Source organism: Sturnira hondurensis, unplaced genomic scaffold (genome assembly GCF_014824575.4).
Source record: "Sturnira hondurensis isolate 20B ecotype Veracruz unplaced genomic scaffold, ASM1482457v3 Scaffold0009733, whole genome shotgun sequence".
Taxonomy (NCBI): Eukaryota; Metazoa; Chordata; class Mammalia; order Chiroptera; family Phyllostomidae; genus Sturnira; species Sturnira hondurensis.
Window position 1 is genome coordinate 1,308,670 of NW_028082364.1, and position 17,355 is coordinate 1,326,024.

Consider the following 17,355-nt stretch of genomic DNA (forward strand, 5'->3'; position numbering starts at 1 on the left):
ACGATTGTCACCCATTTGAGACACGTGGAAGATGCTAATGGAGCTAGAAGTCAGCACCGTATTCCTCAAAGTGCGGCCCTCAGTCCGTGGAGGTTGAAACAGAAGGAGGAGGAATTTAAAAGGCAGGTTCCAGGAGCCCCGGCACCCAATCAGAGGCACTGGGCTGGGCCCCAGAATCCGCACGCTCCCAAACAGCCTGAGAAATTGTGCGTTATAATATCTGAGCGTCTCTGCTTTAAAGTGATTGATGTTGTACCACCCTGAGAAATGCCCCAGAGAGTTTAACATTATAGAGAAGAGGGTTGGGACTAACGTTACAGCTAGGACGAATAAATGACTACAAAGAAATAAAATCACCCATACATCTCACTTCGCAGAGATAACCATCGTTAACATTTTGGTGTTTTTTCCCCAACCTGCTCATAGGCACATATACATTTTTTTTCATTACAGAAGGTGAGCACACACTGATAGTCCATTGTAACTGACTTCCTGAATATAACATTTTTTTTCCCTAAAGACACTCATTTTTCATTGCATGGCTGACTGATGAGGGCGAGGCATAAGAGTTAGGAGCAATGTCCAGAGGGAGAAACATGTGATCAGAATCTATTTCTTTAATAAACAGGGGAAGTCTTGTTGGGGGACAGAAGGTTGACATGTTAGAATTAGAAACATATTTTATTTGGGGACAGAAGGTGTTCTCTGATTGGTGGGCCTCTGAGAATAAACACAACTGGTGTCCTGAGTGCCTCTGGCTGGATGAAGGCATTTTCCAAAAAGCCAGCTGCAAACAGTTCTCAGACAAATGGGCAGAGCAAGCAGCTGTCCCAAACAGCACCATGCTGAATATTGCCAGCTCTCGTCCATCTGTTTTCTCAGAGGCTTAGCTTCTTTCTTGCGTTACCGGAATGTCGAAGGAAGAAGGGAGCCACATCCTGGCGCAGTGAGTAGATGCATTTTATTATTTTGGACACCAAGTTGGAAAATGCCAAAATCCTCCTGGCTTCTGTACCTACTGAATCTGTATATGCGCCTCAGACTGCTTGCTTCTCTTTTCATGGTTGAAGTGTTTGGGGCATAGGGTTGCCAGATCTAGCAAATAAAAGTACGTCAGGATTCTGAGTTGAATTTAAATCTTAGATAAACAAATTTTTATATATGGATGTGTCAGACAATACTCAGGACATACTTACAGTAAAAAAAAAAATCTGTTGTTTACCTGAAATTCAAATTTAACTGGATGTCCTATATTTTACCTGGCAACTCCACTTGGGTAGCTTCCTATTTTACCTTTTATTTTTTTAAAGATTTATTTATTTTTAGAGAGAGGGGAAGGGAGGGAGAAAGAAAGCGAGAGAAACATGTATGTGTGGTTGCCTCTCACATGGCCCCAGCTGGGGAGCTGGCCTGTAACCCAGGCATGTGCCCTGACTGAGAATCGAACTGGCAACCCTTTGGTTCACAACCCACACTCAACCCACTGAGCTACAGGAGCCAGGGCTATAGCTTCCTCTTGTAGAGGGAAATGTCGGTACAGAACTCCAATTTCCTTCACTGCCCCTCTTCCCCCAAGCTTTACTGAGAAATGACTGACTTATAAGATTGGGTAAGTTAAAGCTGTGCAACATGATAATGTGATATGTGTATATACTGTGAAATGTTAACCACGATAAGGTTAGTTACCACATCCTTGACCTCACACGATCACCATTCTGTTGTTGTTCGTTGTTGCTATGGTGAGAACCTTAAAGCTCTATTCTCACAGCAACTTTCAAGTATACGATACAGTATTAACGGAAGCCACCACGCTGTGTGTCAGACTTCTGGAACTTATTCATCTTGTAATTGGAAGTTTGGACCCCTTGACTATCATCTCCCCAACTTTCCCACCTCTTGGTCTCGGGCAACCACACTCTATTCTCTGTTTCTATAAGGTCAGTGTTTTTCAATATCACACATAAGTGAGATCATACAGTACTGTGTGTCTCTAACTTAGGTCAGTTCACCATGCCCTCAAGTTCTGTCCATGTTGTCACAAATGGCAGGATTTTCTTCTTTCATAGATTTTCTTAATTAGAAGGGGGAATTATTTTAGTTAATGCAGCGAGCAATTTGGATTCTCATTGACAACATCTTTCTATAGTTCGTGAGTGTTTCTTCCAGAGAAAAAGAAAACGACTCTGCCCAATGTCACACCAGCTCCTTGAAGAAGACAGCGGTCAGGGAATCCAGCTTTCAATGTAGACCACAGGGGCAGAAGTCACCTGCCTTTGGACTTCCTGTAAGTGACTGGCCATGGGAAAAGCAGAGCTCTGGCATATGGGAATTTCCTTGATCTTTCCCACACTCGTCAAGCTCTTTAGGTAAAGACCCAAGCACGTGCTCCCTACCTCCCAAGTGTGGGTCCCCAAGGGCTGTACGAAGCGATATTCAGAGGTTGCCGGTGCTCCAGCGGGAAGCCAGTCCCTAGGCACAGAGACCAGTACTTCCCATTGATAAGGAGCAGGGGGAGGACGCCAATGGGACCTCTGAGAACAAGAGGAAGATGTGAGATAATTCACTCAATTGGTTTTCCTGGAAATGAAGGCTTTACGTGAAGAATTTGTAATGAAACTAACCGAGGCACATACACCCGGGTCCATAAAACGCTTAATCACCTTGTTGCTCTGTAACAGTTTTTCTCTTTATGGGAGAATTTACCAGCTTTTTAATTTCCTTTATTTGATTAGCATTAGAATTAACTGCTACAACCTGTGTTGGGCCCCAGCAAAGTGTGGTATTTGCAAAATTATTAAGGGAGATAGATTTTTTTCTTTTAGATCCTCACCTGTAACAGCCTCAAGTCTTACGCAGCAGACCATGCTTTTAAAGTTTTATTTTTTTTAGGGGGGATCATTTATTTTTTTTTCTGGAGCAAAACCAACACAATAAGTAGTCATCATCACTTCAAGACATTTTTATGGAGAAAAATATGTTATTACAATCTGTTTTTCTAAGGTCAGATCTCTTTTTTAATTCCTGCCTATATCACTTATTTAAAATCAACACAGAGTTGATTCTCCTTTAAAAAAAAACAACTTTAATGATGATCTTTCCCAAATTACAGAGGTTTGAATCTACTCATAAGAGGTCATCAGCACTCTGGCTGGGTCAAGTTCTAAAGTCCTGCGAACAGAATCCTAACAGGCAGGTCGTTGAGCTCAAAGGAGGGGCCGCAAACGCAGGCTGGACCCTGCGAATGGGTTCAGTGTGATGGGGAGGGTGTGGCTCCAAAGACACCCCTCCACCTCAAGCCTGGTCCCCCTCATCCCCGATTTTCAAGGTTCCTGGTCTTAATGCTACTTCCACCCACCCACTTTTTCCCACCCTATTTCTCTCAAACACCTTCTTTTCTTCTACTGTTACCGATGGGGTGTTCCCAACAACACACCTAATAGAATATTGTCGATCAGAGGCAAAGTCTTAACTAGTCTGCACCAGTATAGGGGATTAAAAAAAAGACACCCTCAATAAGATTTCAGTCAAGCTTGTCTTATTCTGAAATTATGATTTTCCTTTTCTTTTTCCTTCTCCCCCCCCTTTTTTTGATGTTGTTATGCCTGCTTTTATAAAACAGCGACGGCAGTTATTTTTGCTCTTGTGAATGTCTTTGATTCGCCCTCTGTCCGTCACTCCGTGTTTCCCTGCTTACGTGTGTTAGTATCAGGGTGCTGAAGTTCAGTGACCTGGGAACCCCTAAACATCACGGAGCCACGCAGTTCTTTTTTGCTGCCTTAGGAGATTGTATCCCTGTTCTGGAGACAACCGGGCACAGAGAAAATAAGGCTCTGGAGTCGCACGGACAGGATCTGCTGCTGGTTCTTGTGACCGGGAGCAGGCCCTAAATCCTCTAAGCTTCAGTTTCATTTTCCATATAACTGGGCTGATCATGGTGACCTCAGAGGGTTGTAAGAACAGGAAAGCTTTTAACACAGCATGTGATTTGCAATGAATGCTCCAACAATGTGCCTTCTGACCGTCCGTGCCTCTTTTTCCTCCCTTCCTCAGCTCTTGAAGAAGTAGAAGAAAAAGGTTCAGTGTACATATCAGAAACAAGAAAATGCACGAGTCTGAGCCTAGCGAGTGTGCACAGGTAAAATGCCGAGGGAGGGGAGCAATGGCAGAGAGAGAGAGAGTCTGGGTCGAAACTGCCGAGTTGGGTAGGGTTGTTTCAGGAAGACTCCCTCCAGGACCGAGGTGAGTGTTGAAAGGCGTCCATGGCACGCTGTGAATGAAGGAGCCTTAGAAAGGGACGGGGTATTGGAGAGCAGTAATCTTAGGTTCTGCAAAGGGTGGGATGGACCTATCTCACTAGGGGTGTGAGTGATGGTTTTATATGATACACAGGGGCTGAAAACCATGTAATCACACAGTGCAAGGTACTCCCCTTGTAGTCCTGATGACATCAAGAAGTGAGTTTTAGTTTCTGCTAGACTCCCTTTAACATTTCTCTAACACGCAATAAAAACCCATTTTAACAAAGAAGATCATAGCCATCAATAGGCAAGAATATCCTGATGATTAAAAGTAATGTTTTATTTTCATTGTTTTTATCTTTCCTGTTACCTTCTGTTTATATCCTGTTTCATTTACATCCGTGATAGAAAGCTTCTCCAGTTGACTTAAATGTTAAAGGGAAGTGCATTTAAAATATGCAGGTAATAATGAAATAGTTGATACACCGTGGGCCATAATGAATGATATTTCGGAAACACTGATCTAGCCCATTCCTTTCACGACTAAGCAGATGGGGGAACAGGTTCGGAAAAAGAAAGGTACCTTCTTCCAAGCTGGCGTGGCTGGCTATCCTGAAGACTGAAGCTCAGTTCTCCCCTGCGCCTCCTCCCTGACCTGACTCTGCACTAGACAAGAAATTCTACTTTCTTACTGAACGTAACTGGACATAAACTGAAAATCAGACTATGTGCTGCTGGTTGTCCAGAAGGGACTGGTTCCCCAGGCTGGTGTGTGTTGCTGGGGAGGCTTGGAGAAGACCAAGACTGGCCTAGAACCTGAAACGGTGGGTTTGAGCGCCTCCTAGAGGCGGATGCCTGTCCTGAGGGTGCCCAGGGTGGCAGCGACTCCTCCTGGGATCCAGCCAAGATGGCTGCAATGCCAATATCTCAATTTGGCAAGAAACCGCTGAACGTCTCTGAGCTCATCTGTGCTCTGCTCATCTGCAAAACGTAGAGGAGTGATAATAGCCCTCATTTGCGGGCACATCGTCTCCCGCCCCTTTTTGATGCACTAGAACCCTGGAAGGCAGTTATTTTTATCTGTGCAGGGAAGATGGGGACAGTCACACCCTGAATGCGCTTCCCAGCCTCTCTACAGTGAAACAAAGGATGGAGTGGGATTCAAACCCCAGCACTTTCAGTCCAGAGTCTGACCTTAACCGCACTCCTGTTTGGAGAAAATTAAATGCAGACAAGGCCTGTAAAGCATCTAGCACAGCAATGGATGAATAACAGGCAGGTCAGTACCGTTCGCACCAGGCACTTTCAGCCCGGGATCTAGAACCTTCTCCACAGGGGCCTTGTCTGGGACTACAACTCCCAGACGGCATCAGGCAGAGGAGCTGGCCAATCACCAAGCCAGGATTCATTTTACCGCCCTCGAGCCCCACCCAGCAGCCGGAGCTTCTGTGACCTCTGGCCTGGTGGGTTGTGACTGGGGCCAGATGTGGCCAACCTAGGTTATTTGGGTCTGGGGATAAGAGGCCCGTAAAGATTGTTGAAATTCCAGGCTGCTTCAGTGGCCATCTGTAGCCCGGAACTAGTGAGCATCGGGGACCGGAAAGGAACTCATCATGGAGGTGGTTGCGTCCAGCAGAGCTGTTGTGGGGCAAAGGGGGATGCATCCTGCAGGGCTGTTGCTGGGCAAATGCGGGCAGGGCCTACGGTGTGCGCGGGGGTCCTTCGGAGAGAGGTTGTCTGGAAGGGATTGGTTCCCGTGGCCGGCGGAGAACTAAGACTGGCCTAGAACCTGATACGGCAGGTTTGAGCGCCTCCTTGAGCGCCTCCCGGAGGGGGACGCCTGTCCCGAGGGCGCCGCACAGGGGCTGGTGGCTGAGACTCCTAGAATCCAGCCAAGAAGGTGGCAGTGCCAATGTCTCAATTTGGCCAGAAACCGCGGAACGTCTCTGAGCTCATCCGCAAAAATGTCGCGGAGTGATAATAGCCCTCATTTGACGGGCACATCGTCTGCCAAGCCCCGTGGGTGTGGGAGCACGAGGGGATGTCGTGACTGCCTGGAGCTCCATTTTCAGGCCCCAAGTGGTGATTGGACGGCCCCCAAAGACCGGAGGCTCTTCACGGTGTCACTTGGGCTGGGAAGGAGGGTCCGGCTGGTAGAGCGGGGGCTATGGGGTAACAGTCACCAGCAGGGTATGGACCGAGTGTGCAGTGCCTCCTGGCTGTGGGCCAGGCAGGGGTATCAGCATCTGAGCCCACCTCTCCCTCCAACCCAAAGCCCAGTGTCTACTTCCCGCCTCCTGGGAAGAGCTCCGTGCGGGCATCGGCCTCCGTGTCTTTGATTAATGGCCTGACCAAGCTTCATGGGGCAGGCTCTGGGCAGCCCTGGCCTCCCTCCAGGCTAGTGGGGTTTGGCTGCTGATCCCACCCACCCATGGGGGGATTAGAGTCCTGGGTGGCCGGCCCCCAGACTGGGAGGGTCAACTTCCTTGGACATTTCTCTATTTAGTTTCTACTTCCTTCTTGTTTTTCTTTCTAAATTAATTTTTACATTCCACTCACCCCCTTTATTTTTGTGTCATCTCTCCTTTCCCCTTAGACCTGAATCTTGGCGGCGCCACACCCAGGAGAGCCGCCATTTCCTTTTCAGCACAAGGGGCTTGTCAGTGGATGCAAAGTGTGTTTCATAGGTTGTCCTGAAGACGAACTGTTCATTTCCTTGACAGTGGCTCCGAAGTGCACGAGAGAAACAGGATCAATCCCTCTCACTCAGGAGAAGGCCGAGGCAAGGAAATAAAGGTTAGTTTTTTTTTATGATTTTGGACAAGTCACATAACCACCTGGTAATTGGCTGCCTTTCATGGGGCCAGGCTCTGTGTGTATGGCCTGGGGTTCATTTCTCAAGCTGTTGGGGGAGACTTGAATGGCTAAGGTTGGTTTCCAGTGACCCACCTCTGACACAGTTGTATAAGAACGTGTACTATATATACAACGCTGGGACACCATGGTGTATGAATTTCAGTTGACCAATATTCAAATGTGGAATTAGGTTGCCCTAATTCCCTTAGCTAGCATAGTAGTGGTCATTTTGCCCTCCTCTAAGTCAGTGAATTATAATCGAATCTTATTTTAAATTTTACTCATCTATTTAAAGAAATTGTATGTGGACCCTGTCACTCAAGAATAAGTTAGATTAAAGACCCTGACTTAGAGAAGGTCTTACATGATTGCTCAATTGTGAGGTAATATTTAAGTGCCCAGACTTTCTGGAAAGGGGGCTTCTGCACCTCCATGGTGAGGGCCCCACCGTGGGAGTACAGTCTGATCACAGGGGAAACATCATCCTAAGAATTCCAGGTGGTGGTGTTTTCAGTTGAGAAAATATTAGCAAGTTGATGCCTCCTTATGTTAGAATTCTAACCACTTAACAAAGACTCTTATTTCACAGTTATTTCAGGTCTGAAAAAACAGTTTCCTTTTAGAAGTATTGTAATAATGTGCATAAATACTTCTGATGTATACATTGTTTTTATTTCTCTTTTAAAATCAGATGTTGAAGAATGATGTTGCTGGCCATAAGCTAAATGTGGAAGCCATAATCAAAAATATTAATACAATTTCTTTGGAGTTGAAGAAGATGAAAGGTAAGCACGGCATCACTGAATTAAAATGTTCGCATGTTATTGTTATAAAATAAACATTTTTCTAGGGACAGTCCGCCCCTGACCAAACATTCCAAACGTGTTGAGGAACTCCCTGTCTTGGTGGTCTGCCTGCTCCGTCTGAAGTTGCTCCTGAGGGACTTGCCCAATCTGTTCCCCTGTTCCTTTCACTCCCTGGTCCTACTGCTGACCATGAAAACTGCACTGATTACATAGTTCTTCTGACAGCTTTTGGATATTTGAAAATAGTTGTGAGGCCTACATCTACCTGTAGAAAAAATACCGACTTCACACGGCTTATACACTAAGGAACGTAACAAGAGCTGAGGTAGGGCAGCCCTAAAGGTAATTCAGAGCTTTAAAGACTTCGTTGGGGACCGGGTTCTTTCAGTCTTTTTACTCCACTTCTCATGGTCATTGCCTGCAGACATGGCCAGGTGCAGACAGACACCATCTCTGCCTGTGTCTGTTCATGTCAGCCTTTCCCAGTTGCCTCCAACACTTGCTCCTTTCCTTCCGTTGGCCACATTAACATCACAGGCTTCTCTCTACGGTAGCAGCAGCTGCTGCCGCCAAGGAGAATAGGGGGGCTGCCAGACTAGAGTCAGAGCCCACTGCTGAAGCTAGGGACAGGAGGATCACCACAGAGGGAGACAAACTGTGCCACCGAGAAGAGGAGGCGGAAGGGGGCTTGCAGTTAGGCACCAGATAGTGAGTGCCGCTTGTGCGGTCTACCCTCCTCCCAGGGCATCATTGCCCAGACTTGGCTCTGTGGATCCTGCCGTCTCACGAGATGTTAGTGGTGGGTGTGCAGTCAGATAGCTTGGGAAGTGCAGCGTGCTCTAAGTTTCCGTCACAGATTTACAGTAGGTATTAACAAGGCACTGAGGAGTCTGGTGTAAAGAAATCTGGTTAGCTGTGTTTCGTGCATCCTCTCTTAACGCCGCTCTCAACTCTACAGTGAGGGTTATCTTTCTGAAATGTAAATCTGCTGAAAACTCTCGCTGACTCACTGTTACCCTCCAGATAAAGTCTGAACCTCCTTGAATGGACTGTAAAACCTCTTGAGATTAGGCCCAGGAATTTTTCCTGGCACGTTCTGTGCTCTAACCACACTGAACTAGGTGCACACCTGCACACTTGGTCTTGTCGTGACTCAACACGTGCATCGCCTTCCGAAATGCCNCTCCCTGGTCCTACTGCTGACCATGAAAACTGCACTGATTACATAGTTCTTCTGACAGCTTTTGGATATTTGAAAATAGTTGTGAGGCCTACATCTACCTGTAGAAAAAATACCGACTTCACACGGCTTATACACTAAGGAACGTAACAAGAGCTGAGGTAGGGCAGCCCTAAAGGTAATTCAGAGTTTTAAAGACTTCGTTGGGGACCGGGTTCTTTCAATCTTTTTACTCCACTTCTCATGGTCATTGCCTGCAGACATGGCCAGGTGCAGACAGACACCATCTCTGCCTGTGTCTGTTCATGTCAGCCTTTCCCAGTTGCCTCCAACACTTGCTCCTTTCCTTCCGTTGGCCACATTAACATCACAGGCTTCTCTCTACGGTAGCAGCAGCCGCTGCCGCCAAGGAGAATAGGGGGGCTGCCAGACTAGAGTCAGAGCCCACTGCTGAAGCTAGGGACAGGAGGATCACCACAGAGGGAGACAAACTGTGCCACCGAGAAGAGGAGGCGGAAGGGGGCTTGCAGTTAGGCACCAGATAGTGAGTGCCACCTGTGCGGTCTGCCCTCCTCCCAGGGCATCATTGCCCAGACTTGGCTCTGTGGATCCTGCCGTCTCACGAGATGTTAGTGGTGGGTGTGCAGTCAGATAGCTTGGGAAGTGCAGGGTGCTCTAAGTTTCCGTCACGGATTTACAGTAGGTATTAACAAGGCACTGAGGAGTCTGGTGTAAAGAAATCTGGTTAGCTGTGTTTTGTGCACCCTCTCTTAATGCCACTCTCAACTCTACAGTGAGGATTATCTTTCTGAAATGTAAATCTGCTGAAAACTCTCGCTGACTCGCTGTTACCCTCCAGATAAAGTCTGAACCTCCTTGAATGGACTGTAAAACCTCTTGAGATTAGGCCCAGGAATTTTTCCTGGCACGTTCTGTGCTCTAACCACACTGAACTAGGTGCACACCTGCACACTTGGTCTTTTCGTGACTCAACACGTGCATCGCCTTGTTGCACCCCACCAGGTGAACTGCCACTGACTCTACACTGTTGGTCGTGATTATTTAGGCTGGGAAACCTCCTTTGAGCCGTCATGTTACCTCTTCCCCCTTTTCGTATCACCTCTCACACTGTGTTGTAATTACACGTTTACCTCCTGTTCCTATCCCTGCTCCACTGTAAAGCTCTTGAAAGGTATTCCTAGCAGTTATCACTGTGCCTGGATACAGTAGCTTCTTGGAAATTGTTTACTACATGCATATCTGCTTCTGGGTGTTGCACTCACATAAAGCTGAGGTGCTTCAGATTCCTATCAGATTGGATGAACTGTCCTAGCTTGCAGATTATTTTTTCATGAAGTAAAATAGAAATGATGTGTTCCTGCAAAGTTCTGGGCACGTCGTCCAGGGAGGTTCTAAGGGGCTTGGAGACTTCGAAGATCAAATGAACAGTTCACCCCCCAAAATAATGTCAGTAGATACCACTCATAATATTTAGCATAATCCAGATACTCTCCCAAGAGCTTTGCATCAATGGATTCAATCACTGTAGCAACCCCACATGGTGGGAATTTGCACCGTTGCATTTACAGACACAGGAGCTGACAGGAGCAGTTAACTAACTTTCCTAGGGACAAATGCTAGTCACTGGTAGACCTGAGATTTAAAGTGATTTTAAACAGACAAAAATCTATAAGACAAAGAGATCTCAAAAAGTATTAACTGCAACCCAGAAAGCAAATGGAAGCAAACAGAGAAGTGCAAACCCTAATATCCAAACATCTGAACGGGGGACCTGGCTGCGTAAAGCCAAGAAGTAGCCCCAAAGACTCGACACGTGGTAGCACCAGAGTCCTGTGGAAGTCGGGGCGAAGGTGGAGCAAAGAACAGGGGGACTGGTTAAATGTTTGTTTCAGAAGTTACAGAGCCCCTGAGGTCTCCTTCCCCCTCTGCTTAACTGGGCAGCTGTTTCTCTGCGACAGGAGACCCCAGGTTTGTTCCCTGAGCTGGTAGAACAAGGGGCCTCTGGCCTGGAGCCACCAGCCACAAGGTGGCGGGGAGAGCGGTGTGCTAAAATTGAGAGTGTCAAGACCAAGTTTACCTCCAGCTTCCTCTTCCCACTTGGCTACAACACATTGACAGCCTGATTTATATCCTCAAGCAAATTCTTTTTCAGGAATATGACCAGTGTAAAAGACCCAAAAGTACTGATAGCACAGGTTTCCTCAAGAAAAGACCCAGTCAGATGACCCCACAATACAGACTCCCATGGACATAGAGCTTCCAATTAGCTTTACAGTGCCACGGCCTCGCTGTGAGCACACAGCTCACATTGGCACAACAAGCCATCCGAGGAAAGCATTTAACATGCAGAGCAGACAGAACTAATACATAGATTCAGTCAAGGGAGNGCCACAAGGTGGCGGGGAGAGCGGTGTGCTAAAATCGAGAGTGTCAAGACCAAGTTTACCTCCAGCTTCCTCTTCCCACTTGGCTACAACACATTGACAGCCTGATTTATATCCTCAAGCAAATTCTTTTTCAGGAATATGACCAGCGTAAAAGACCCAAAAGTACTGATAGCACAGGTTTCCCCAAGAAAAGACCCAGTCAGATGACCCCACAATACAGACTCCCATGGACATAGAGCTTCCAATTAGCTTTATAGTGCCACGGCCTCGCTGTGAGCACACAGCTCACATTGGCACAATAAGCCATCTGAGGAAAGCATTTAACATGCAGAGCAGACAGAACTAATACATAGATTCAGTCAAGGGAGCAGAAACGCAAATTATAAAGGGAGTGGAAGCTCTGAGAAATGATCACTGACATCCACAGGACAGAAGATTCTATGTCCGTGAACAAGGAACACAAAACTACAAAAAATATTTAGAGAACAGAACGGAGCTCCTGGCAATTAAAAATGTGATCATGAAAATAAACTTGGCAGAAAGGTTTAAAGATGAAGATGAAGCGAATCCCCTGCAGGGGTGTCCAACCTTTTGGTGTCTCTGGGCTATACATTAAATACACTGCGACACGTAATAAAAAAAAAATCTCAATGTTTTAAGTGAATTTACGGTTTTGTATTGGGCCAGATTCACAGCCATCTTGGGCCACATGTGGCCCGCGGGTTGGACACCCCTGCAGAGTGTATAGAAGGGAAATGTCATACCACCCAACTCGACTGTGAAGGATACTTATATAATCAAAAATTGTAAATATTAAATACTGAGCGGGTAAAAATCATACTCAAGTATATTGGGGATGGCACAAGTGAAAAGAGTTATATATTAACCTTCTGTAATCAGAAGTGGATAGATAATACCTAAAACTGAAAAAATTAAATAAGCATGCCATTTACAGAGATGGAGGTAATACCAGTCTCCACCTCAAAAAAAAAGAAAAAGAAAAAGACACTCCACAGACACAAAAAACAAAATGAGCTGCAGAAACCTGGTTGCTTCAGGGAGCTAAAGCTGCTGGTTTTGTGCCGTGCCTTGTGGGTCTGTGTAACTCTATCCCGTGTGCGTGTATAACATGTGAAAGCGGTGAGTTTTCAAAACTGTAACTCAGATTTGCATAAATCAAGCACAGCTTAGTAAGACAGCCGACAAGTTGGGCTATAGGACCCTGCTAGGAAGTTTTTGCCACACTGCTTTGTAGGACATACATTTGACCTGAAGTCACAGTGAGCACACCCAAATTATGGTTTGGTCAGCGGTCCCTTAGAAGAAAAGTAAATCAAGAAGTAGGGATGGCTACCGAGAGGGATGCTAACTGTCTGAACATAAACGCCGCGTTATGACACCCTTTCATTTTGTTGTACACAGAGCGCTCCCAGCTGCTGCTTTGTGACCTCACTCTGCAGTTTAGTCATCCTGGGAAGACAGATGACTTCAAGGAGACAGTAGGAAATAGCAGCCCCTTGGAAGAGCTTAAAGTCTCAGATGTGTCCCTTGCTCCTAACAGGTTTTCTCCCTAACTTCTTATTTGTCTGTTGGGAATTTGTAACTGTCTTGTTGGATTAACAGATATCTAGGAGAACGGAGTTTACTAATGTATTTACTATAATGTAAACATTGTTGAGTTGTAAATAATCATTTCATGTTCCTGAAGGCTGATTTATTGTCGTTTGAATATTTCAAAGAATGGCTCATTGATTTCACTAAGGACGGGTAATTGGCCACGTGGCACTGCCTGTCCTTTACCTTATGCTTGGATTCGGCTCAGGCTCAGAGTCGCTACATTTCACATGGATGGTTTACACGAGTAAGATCTCTCCTGGTAGCAACCGTAAGCCAGCTGAAGCATGTGTTGGTCCTCTGACTTGGAAGTCCTTGGTGGGAGGAGATGTCAGGGGCTCCACTAACTAATCCGCTGTCTCTACCCTGGTTCTGCCCCTCACCCTCTTTTGTTATGGACTGGTTTTCCCTGGAAGACAGGGGTAGAGGATGGCAGGCAACAACTCCAGGGGGACAGACAGACAGACAGACAGCTCTAGGTATTCAGCTCCCCAGAGAAGAGAGACCCTCAGATTCAGCCCGTGTTTAACATTCCCAGAGAAGGGCACCAGCTTCAGCTGAGATGTTGAGCCCTGAGCAGGGTCTTAAGCAGCTGGGATCGGTGAGGCTGGGTCCTATGCCAGGTCTGTGGCCAGTGGTGGGGAGGCCCCGCCTGAAGGAGGGGCTGCCGTTGCCTGAGAAGGGGGCAGAGAATGCCAGCCATAAAAACCGCTGGTACTGAGACTGATTTCAGTCACAGCCAGTGGGCCAGCTTTTATTTCAGGGCACCTTATCCTAAAACTTCTAATTTCTGTCGCTTTCCACCAAAGGAAACTTAAAATAATAGGCTTTCATTTTCCATGGAAACAAGATTCACTACCAAATAGTTGCTTGAAAATCTACTATGTCCTTCATTTTAGATGTTTCCAAATATAAAGGATAGGATGCTGTGAAGCAGGACACCAGGTCAGCTCACTTCAAAACAGAACTTAAAATGTTTGCTGTCCTCACTACCCAGGACCTAGCTCCGTATTTAACACGCTAAATAAACGCGGGTTTTTCAGCTTTAGGACCTCCGAGTTCTGGGCTCTAAACTGAGAACCGGTAAGGACGAAGGTTTGTGAAACGTCACTGTTCTCAGCATCGGTTAAAAGTGTCCACATACTCGTCGTAGGAAACTGTCAGTTTTAACTTGGTGACTTTCCTGGTCCTTCCATGTGCTAGTACCTCGTGAAAATGAAATCGTAAGACATACTTTGCCACTCTGAAAACTTGCAGATTAAGCAGAGAAGCCAACGATTTTTGTTAATAAAAGTGGAATAACAACCATGGGCCCAAAGGGTAAAACCTGAAGGACCACCGATGGCCTAGGCTTGTTCTCCAGTGAGGCGTGTATCTCAGACAAGAGCTGAATTGCTCTGCGGGACTTAGCGCTTTTGGGAAGGATGAGGGAAGGAGCCTCAGGACCCGGTTGTCGGGGGGATCAAAGGAGGTGGAATTTTTGATCAAAGGAATCAAATTCGGATCGAATTTTCCTGTAGATAGTCATTGTTTGCATCTTCCCAGGAAGACTCGGGTAAAACCTCTGTCACTTCAGTGGAGGAGGTGGGGTATGGTAGTTGAGATGTAACGGACTTAAATCCAGGTTTTGACACCAAACCCTCATCTCTAAAATGTTTCCTTTGGTATCTTTAGTTTAAATTTGCTTTAAAACAAAAATATAATAGTACGGACTAAACAGTGAGAGGTCAAGCAAGTTTTCAGGAACCCCAAAATAAAGCAAAAGGCAAATTATTTTTAATCTCAGGAAGTTATTCCAACATGTATTTATGTTTTCATAAAAAAGTATATAAAAATCCCCCCAGCAGAAACACCAGATAAGAAAGGGTGAAATGTTTTTGAAGCCTTTTAAATTATTACTGCTGAAAAAGTTAATTTTAGTAATTTTCAAATTATACATATAAAAGTGATGATTGCCCCTGACAGAGGTTTGGCTGTTAAAAAAAATCAGTTTTATGTGATAACAATACTACTGTTTAAGTGTTTTGAACCTTGCTCCACATTATTTCTGTAGCTGTATAAACTACTGTACTTTTGAAATGGGTACCAAAAATAGACATCATTTGTATGAATTACCACAGTGCACTCCTCGACTTCGACTGTGAACAAAATTACTCCTGCGCTTTACAAATACTGAAGAAGAATAAATAAATTATGGGATACTTGATAGTCTTCATTTCAAATACTTTTTAGAACCCTTGTGTTCGTGTTGAGGGGTTCGATTCAGACCTAAGTGTCTGTCCAGTCACCCAGGTTGACGATGGTTCCCAGGCTGCCAGCAGGGTCAGGACGAAGGTCGCTCGCTTGGCTGGCTGGCTACGGGTAAGCGGCAGGATACGTCAGTGTGCACTGGTACCTGGAGCCCCGGTTCTTCCCATCGATGAGCAGAAGGGGCATTTTCCGGAAATAGTCGATGATATCCGACACGGACAGGAAGTCCTGGAAGATTCAAGGTAGGAGGAAACTCAACACCAGTGAGTTTATGAGTTAAGTTCCTTGACTGCTTATTAATTTCAGTTTTTCATTGGAACGGAGAGTGGCGTTCACCCTCGGTTTCTTTTGAGCTGCGTAATATCCTACCTCTTGAAGTGATGAGGATTATGATTTAAAAACCCCTAAAATTTGGTAAGTACTTCAATGATTTCTGGTATAGAACCTTGAAAAAATAATTCTTCACCAACATCCAATAAACTATGGACTATACATCAGAGTGTCCCCGGTGTCTGGAGAGGACATCTGCAGCATGGCCTAGCAGTCCCCTCATGATTTGTCTGCTGTGCCCCCACTGCCCCCCAACACACACACACACACACACACACACACACACACACACATACGAGGGCTCTGCAGGCACAGCTTTGCGTTCATTGTCCAGCTCACCCTATCCCTGAAGGCCAGCTGGGAACAACCCCACCCATCCTCCTAGACATGGGTCAGAAGTCACCTCCGCATCGCAGATAGGGCTGTGCCCTTCCTCTGACCACTGCAAGGTGCCTCTGTAGGGCCGCTGTGATTTGTGCTTGTGTGTGCACCCCAGACCGCCAGGAACCCCGGGATAGGCCTCTCCACTTTTGCAGGGCCTGGGCTGCTCCAGCCACACCAACCCCACGATGCAAACCTCCAACCAAGATCACTGGTTTTTTCCTACTCATTAACATGATCATAACTTAGAAATGTCCGGAGGGATATGGAATTTATGGGCAGGCTGTTTCTCCTGGAAATGTTTGATTTAGCTGATCCTCCCTCCTGGAACTTTGAACGTAAAGCACGTGTTTGGGGCATTGCATTGGGCTCTTCATTTCCTCTGCAAACGTCAGCCCTGAGGGCTTCCCTTCATACCATCTGATCGCCACCCACAAAGTCACCGCGTGAGCCTGGGCCGCACACAGGGAAACGTCTTTGGCAATCTGGCCACCTTCGTTGTCCAAACCTCCATTTTTAGTAAGAAATTAACCAGATATCTAAATGACCACCTCAGTAAGAATTCTGTTCTTTCCTTTTTCCATCTGTCGATTTAAAATACAGCCTTAAACATACACTGTGACCTTAACATTAAGGTTATGTCATGAAGGTGACGGACTAAGGGATTTGCCTTTGTCACCATCTGGGTCTCTTGAAACACTGAACTGTTTCCATAATCTTTCCAAAGTTACACGTTTAAGTTTAGCTTATTTTGGAATAAAAGACACAAGGACAATTCCTATGGCCTAAGTAGCTACGGGTAACATTTCGTTTTACCTCCTCTCAGGAAACGATAGGTTTCACTGAAGCGACTTAACTCCGAAGCTGCCACACGGTGTGGCCCCACAAGGAATGTCAGGGCAGAGTTCACGTAGACAGGTATTCAAAGAGGCGTGGAAAAACGGGGGGGCAGCTTTGCCACTGGGAGTCCTTACCTCCTTCCCTCGGAGTCCAGTGCCCAGCATGTAAACCTGGCTGTCCTCCAGGTAGCGGATCTGGACGTTGTAAACCTTATCTTTGTATAACACCATGAGGACGTACGGGTTGGTCACTGTCTTCTTGGAGCTGTCTCTGACCAGGAAAGTGCCATCCTGAAAGGAAAACTGCTTGTGACTGTGGGCGCAGTGACAGTCAACACGCCTGCGGCCCCTTAAAGCGGCAGACAGGTGTCTCGGGAGCTAGAAAGCTGCTGTGGACACATCAGGAGACGTTCCATTTCTCCAACGGCTAAACTCCCACATGCCGTGGGCTCC

General features: G+C 46.2%; 2 protein-coding genes and 1 long non-coding RNA gene across 4 annotated transcripts in view; 2 read left to right on the forward strand and 1 right to left on the reverse strand.

Annotated features, from left to right (window-relative positions):
- Positions 1 to 745: 745 nt before the first annotated feature.
- Positions 746 to 13,554, forward strand: CUNH5orf58 (chromosome unknown C5orf58 homolog). The gene is made up of 4 exons (XM_037057749.1): positions 746 to 946; positions 6,962 to 7,034; positions 7,786 to 7,879; positions 12,911 to 13,554. Exons 1-4 carry the CDS (start codon positions 912 to 914, stop codon positions 13,060 to 13,062), a joined length of 354 nt encoding a protein of 117 aa, XP_036913644.1. The 5' UTR covers positions 746 to 911; the 3' UTR covers positions 13,063 to 13,554.
- The window catches only part of LCP2 (lymphocyte cytosolic protein 2), a 48,256-nt gene continuing 35,697 nt past the window's right edge, over positions 4,797 to 17,355 (reverse strand). The window contains exons 20-21 of one of the 2 annotated variants that reach the window (XM_037057747.1): positions 17,038 to 17,193; positions 14,977 to 15,580 (exon numbers count right to left, since the gene is read on the reverse strand). In XM_037057747.1, the coding sequence (XP_036913642.1) occupies positions 15,458 to 15,580; positions 17,038 to 17,193 (279 nt within the window). In that variant the 3' untranslated portion in view covers positions 14,977 to 15,457. Of the gene's footprint in view, positions 5,124 to 14,976; positions 15,581 to 17,037; positions 17,194 to 17,355 lie in introns of those variants that run through there. The other variant, XM_037057748.1, reaches the window with a different exon arrangement.
- On the forward strand, positions 13,571 to 15,080 carry LOC118994941 (uncharacterized). The gene is made up of 2 exons (XR_005068169.1): positions 13,571 to 14,003; positions 14,037 to 15,080. It is a non-coding gene; the product is annotated as an uncharacterized LOC118994941 (long non-coding RNA).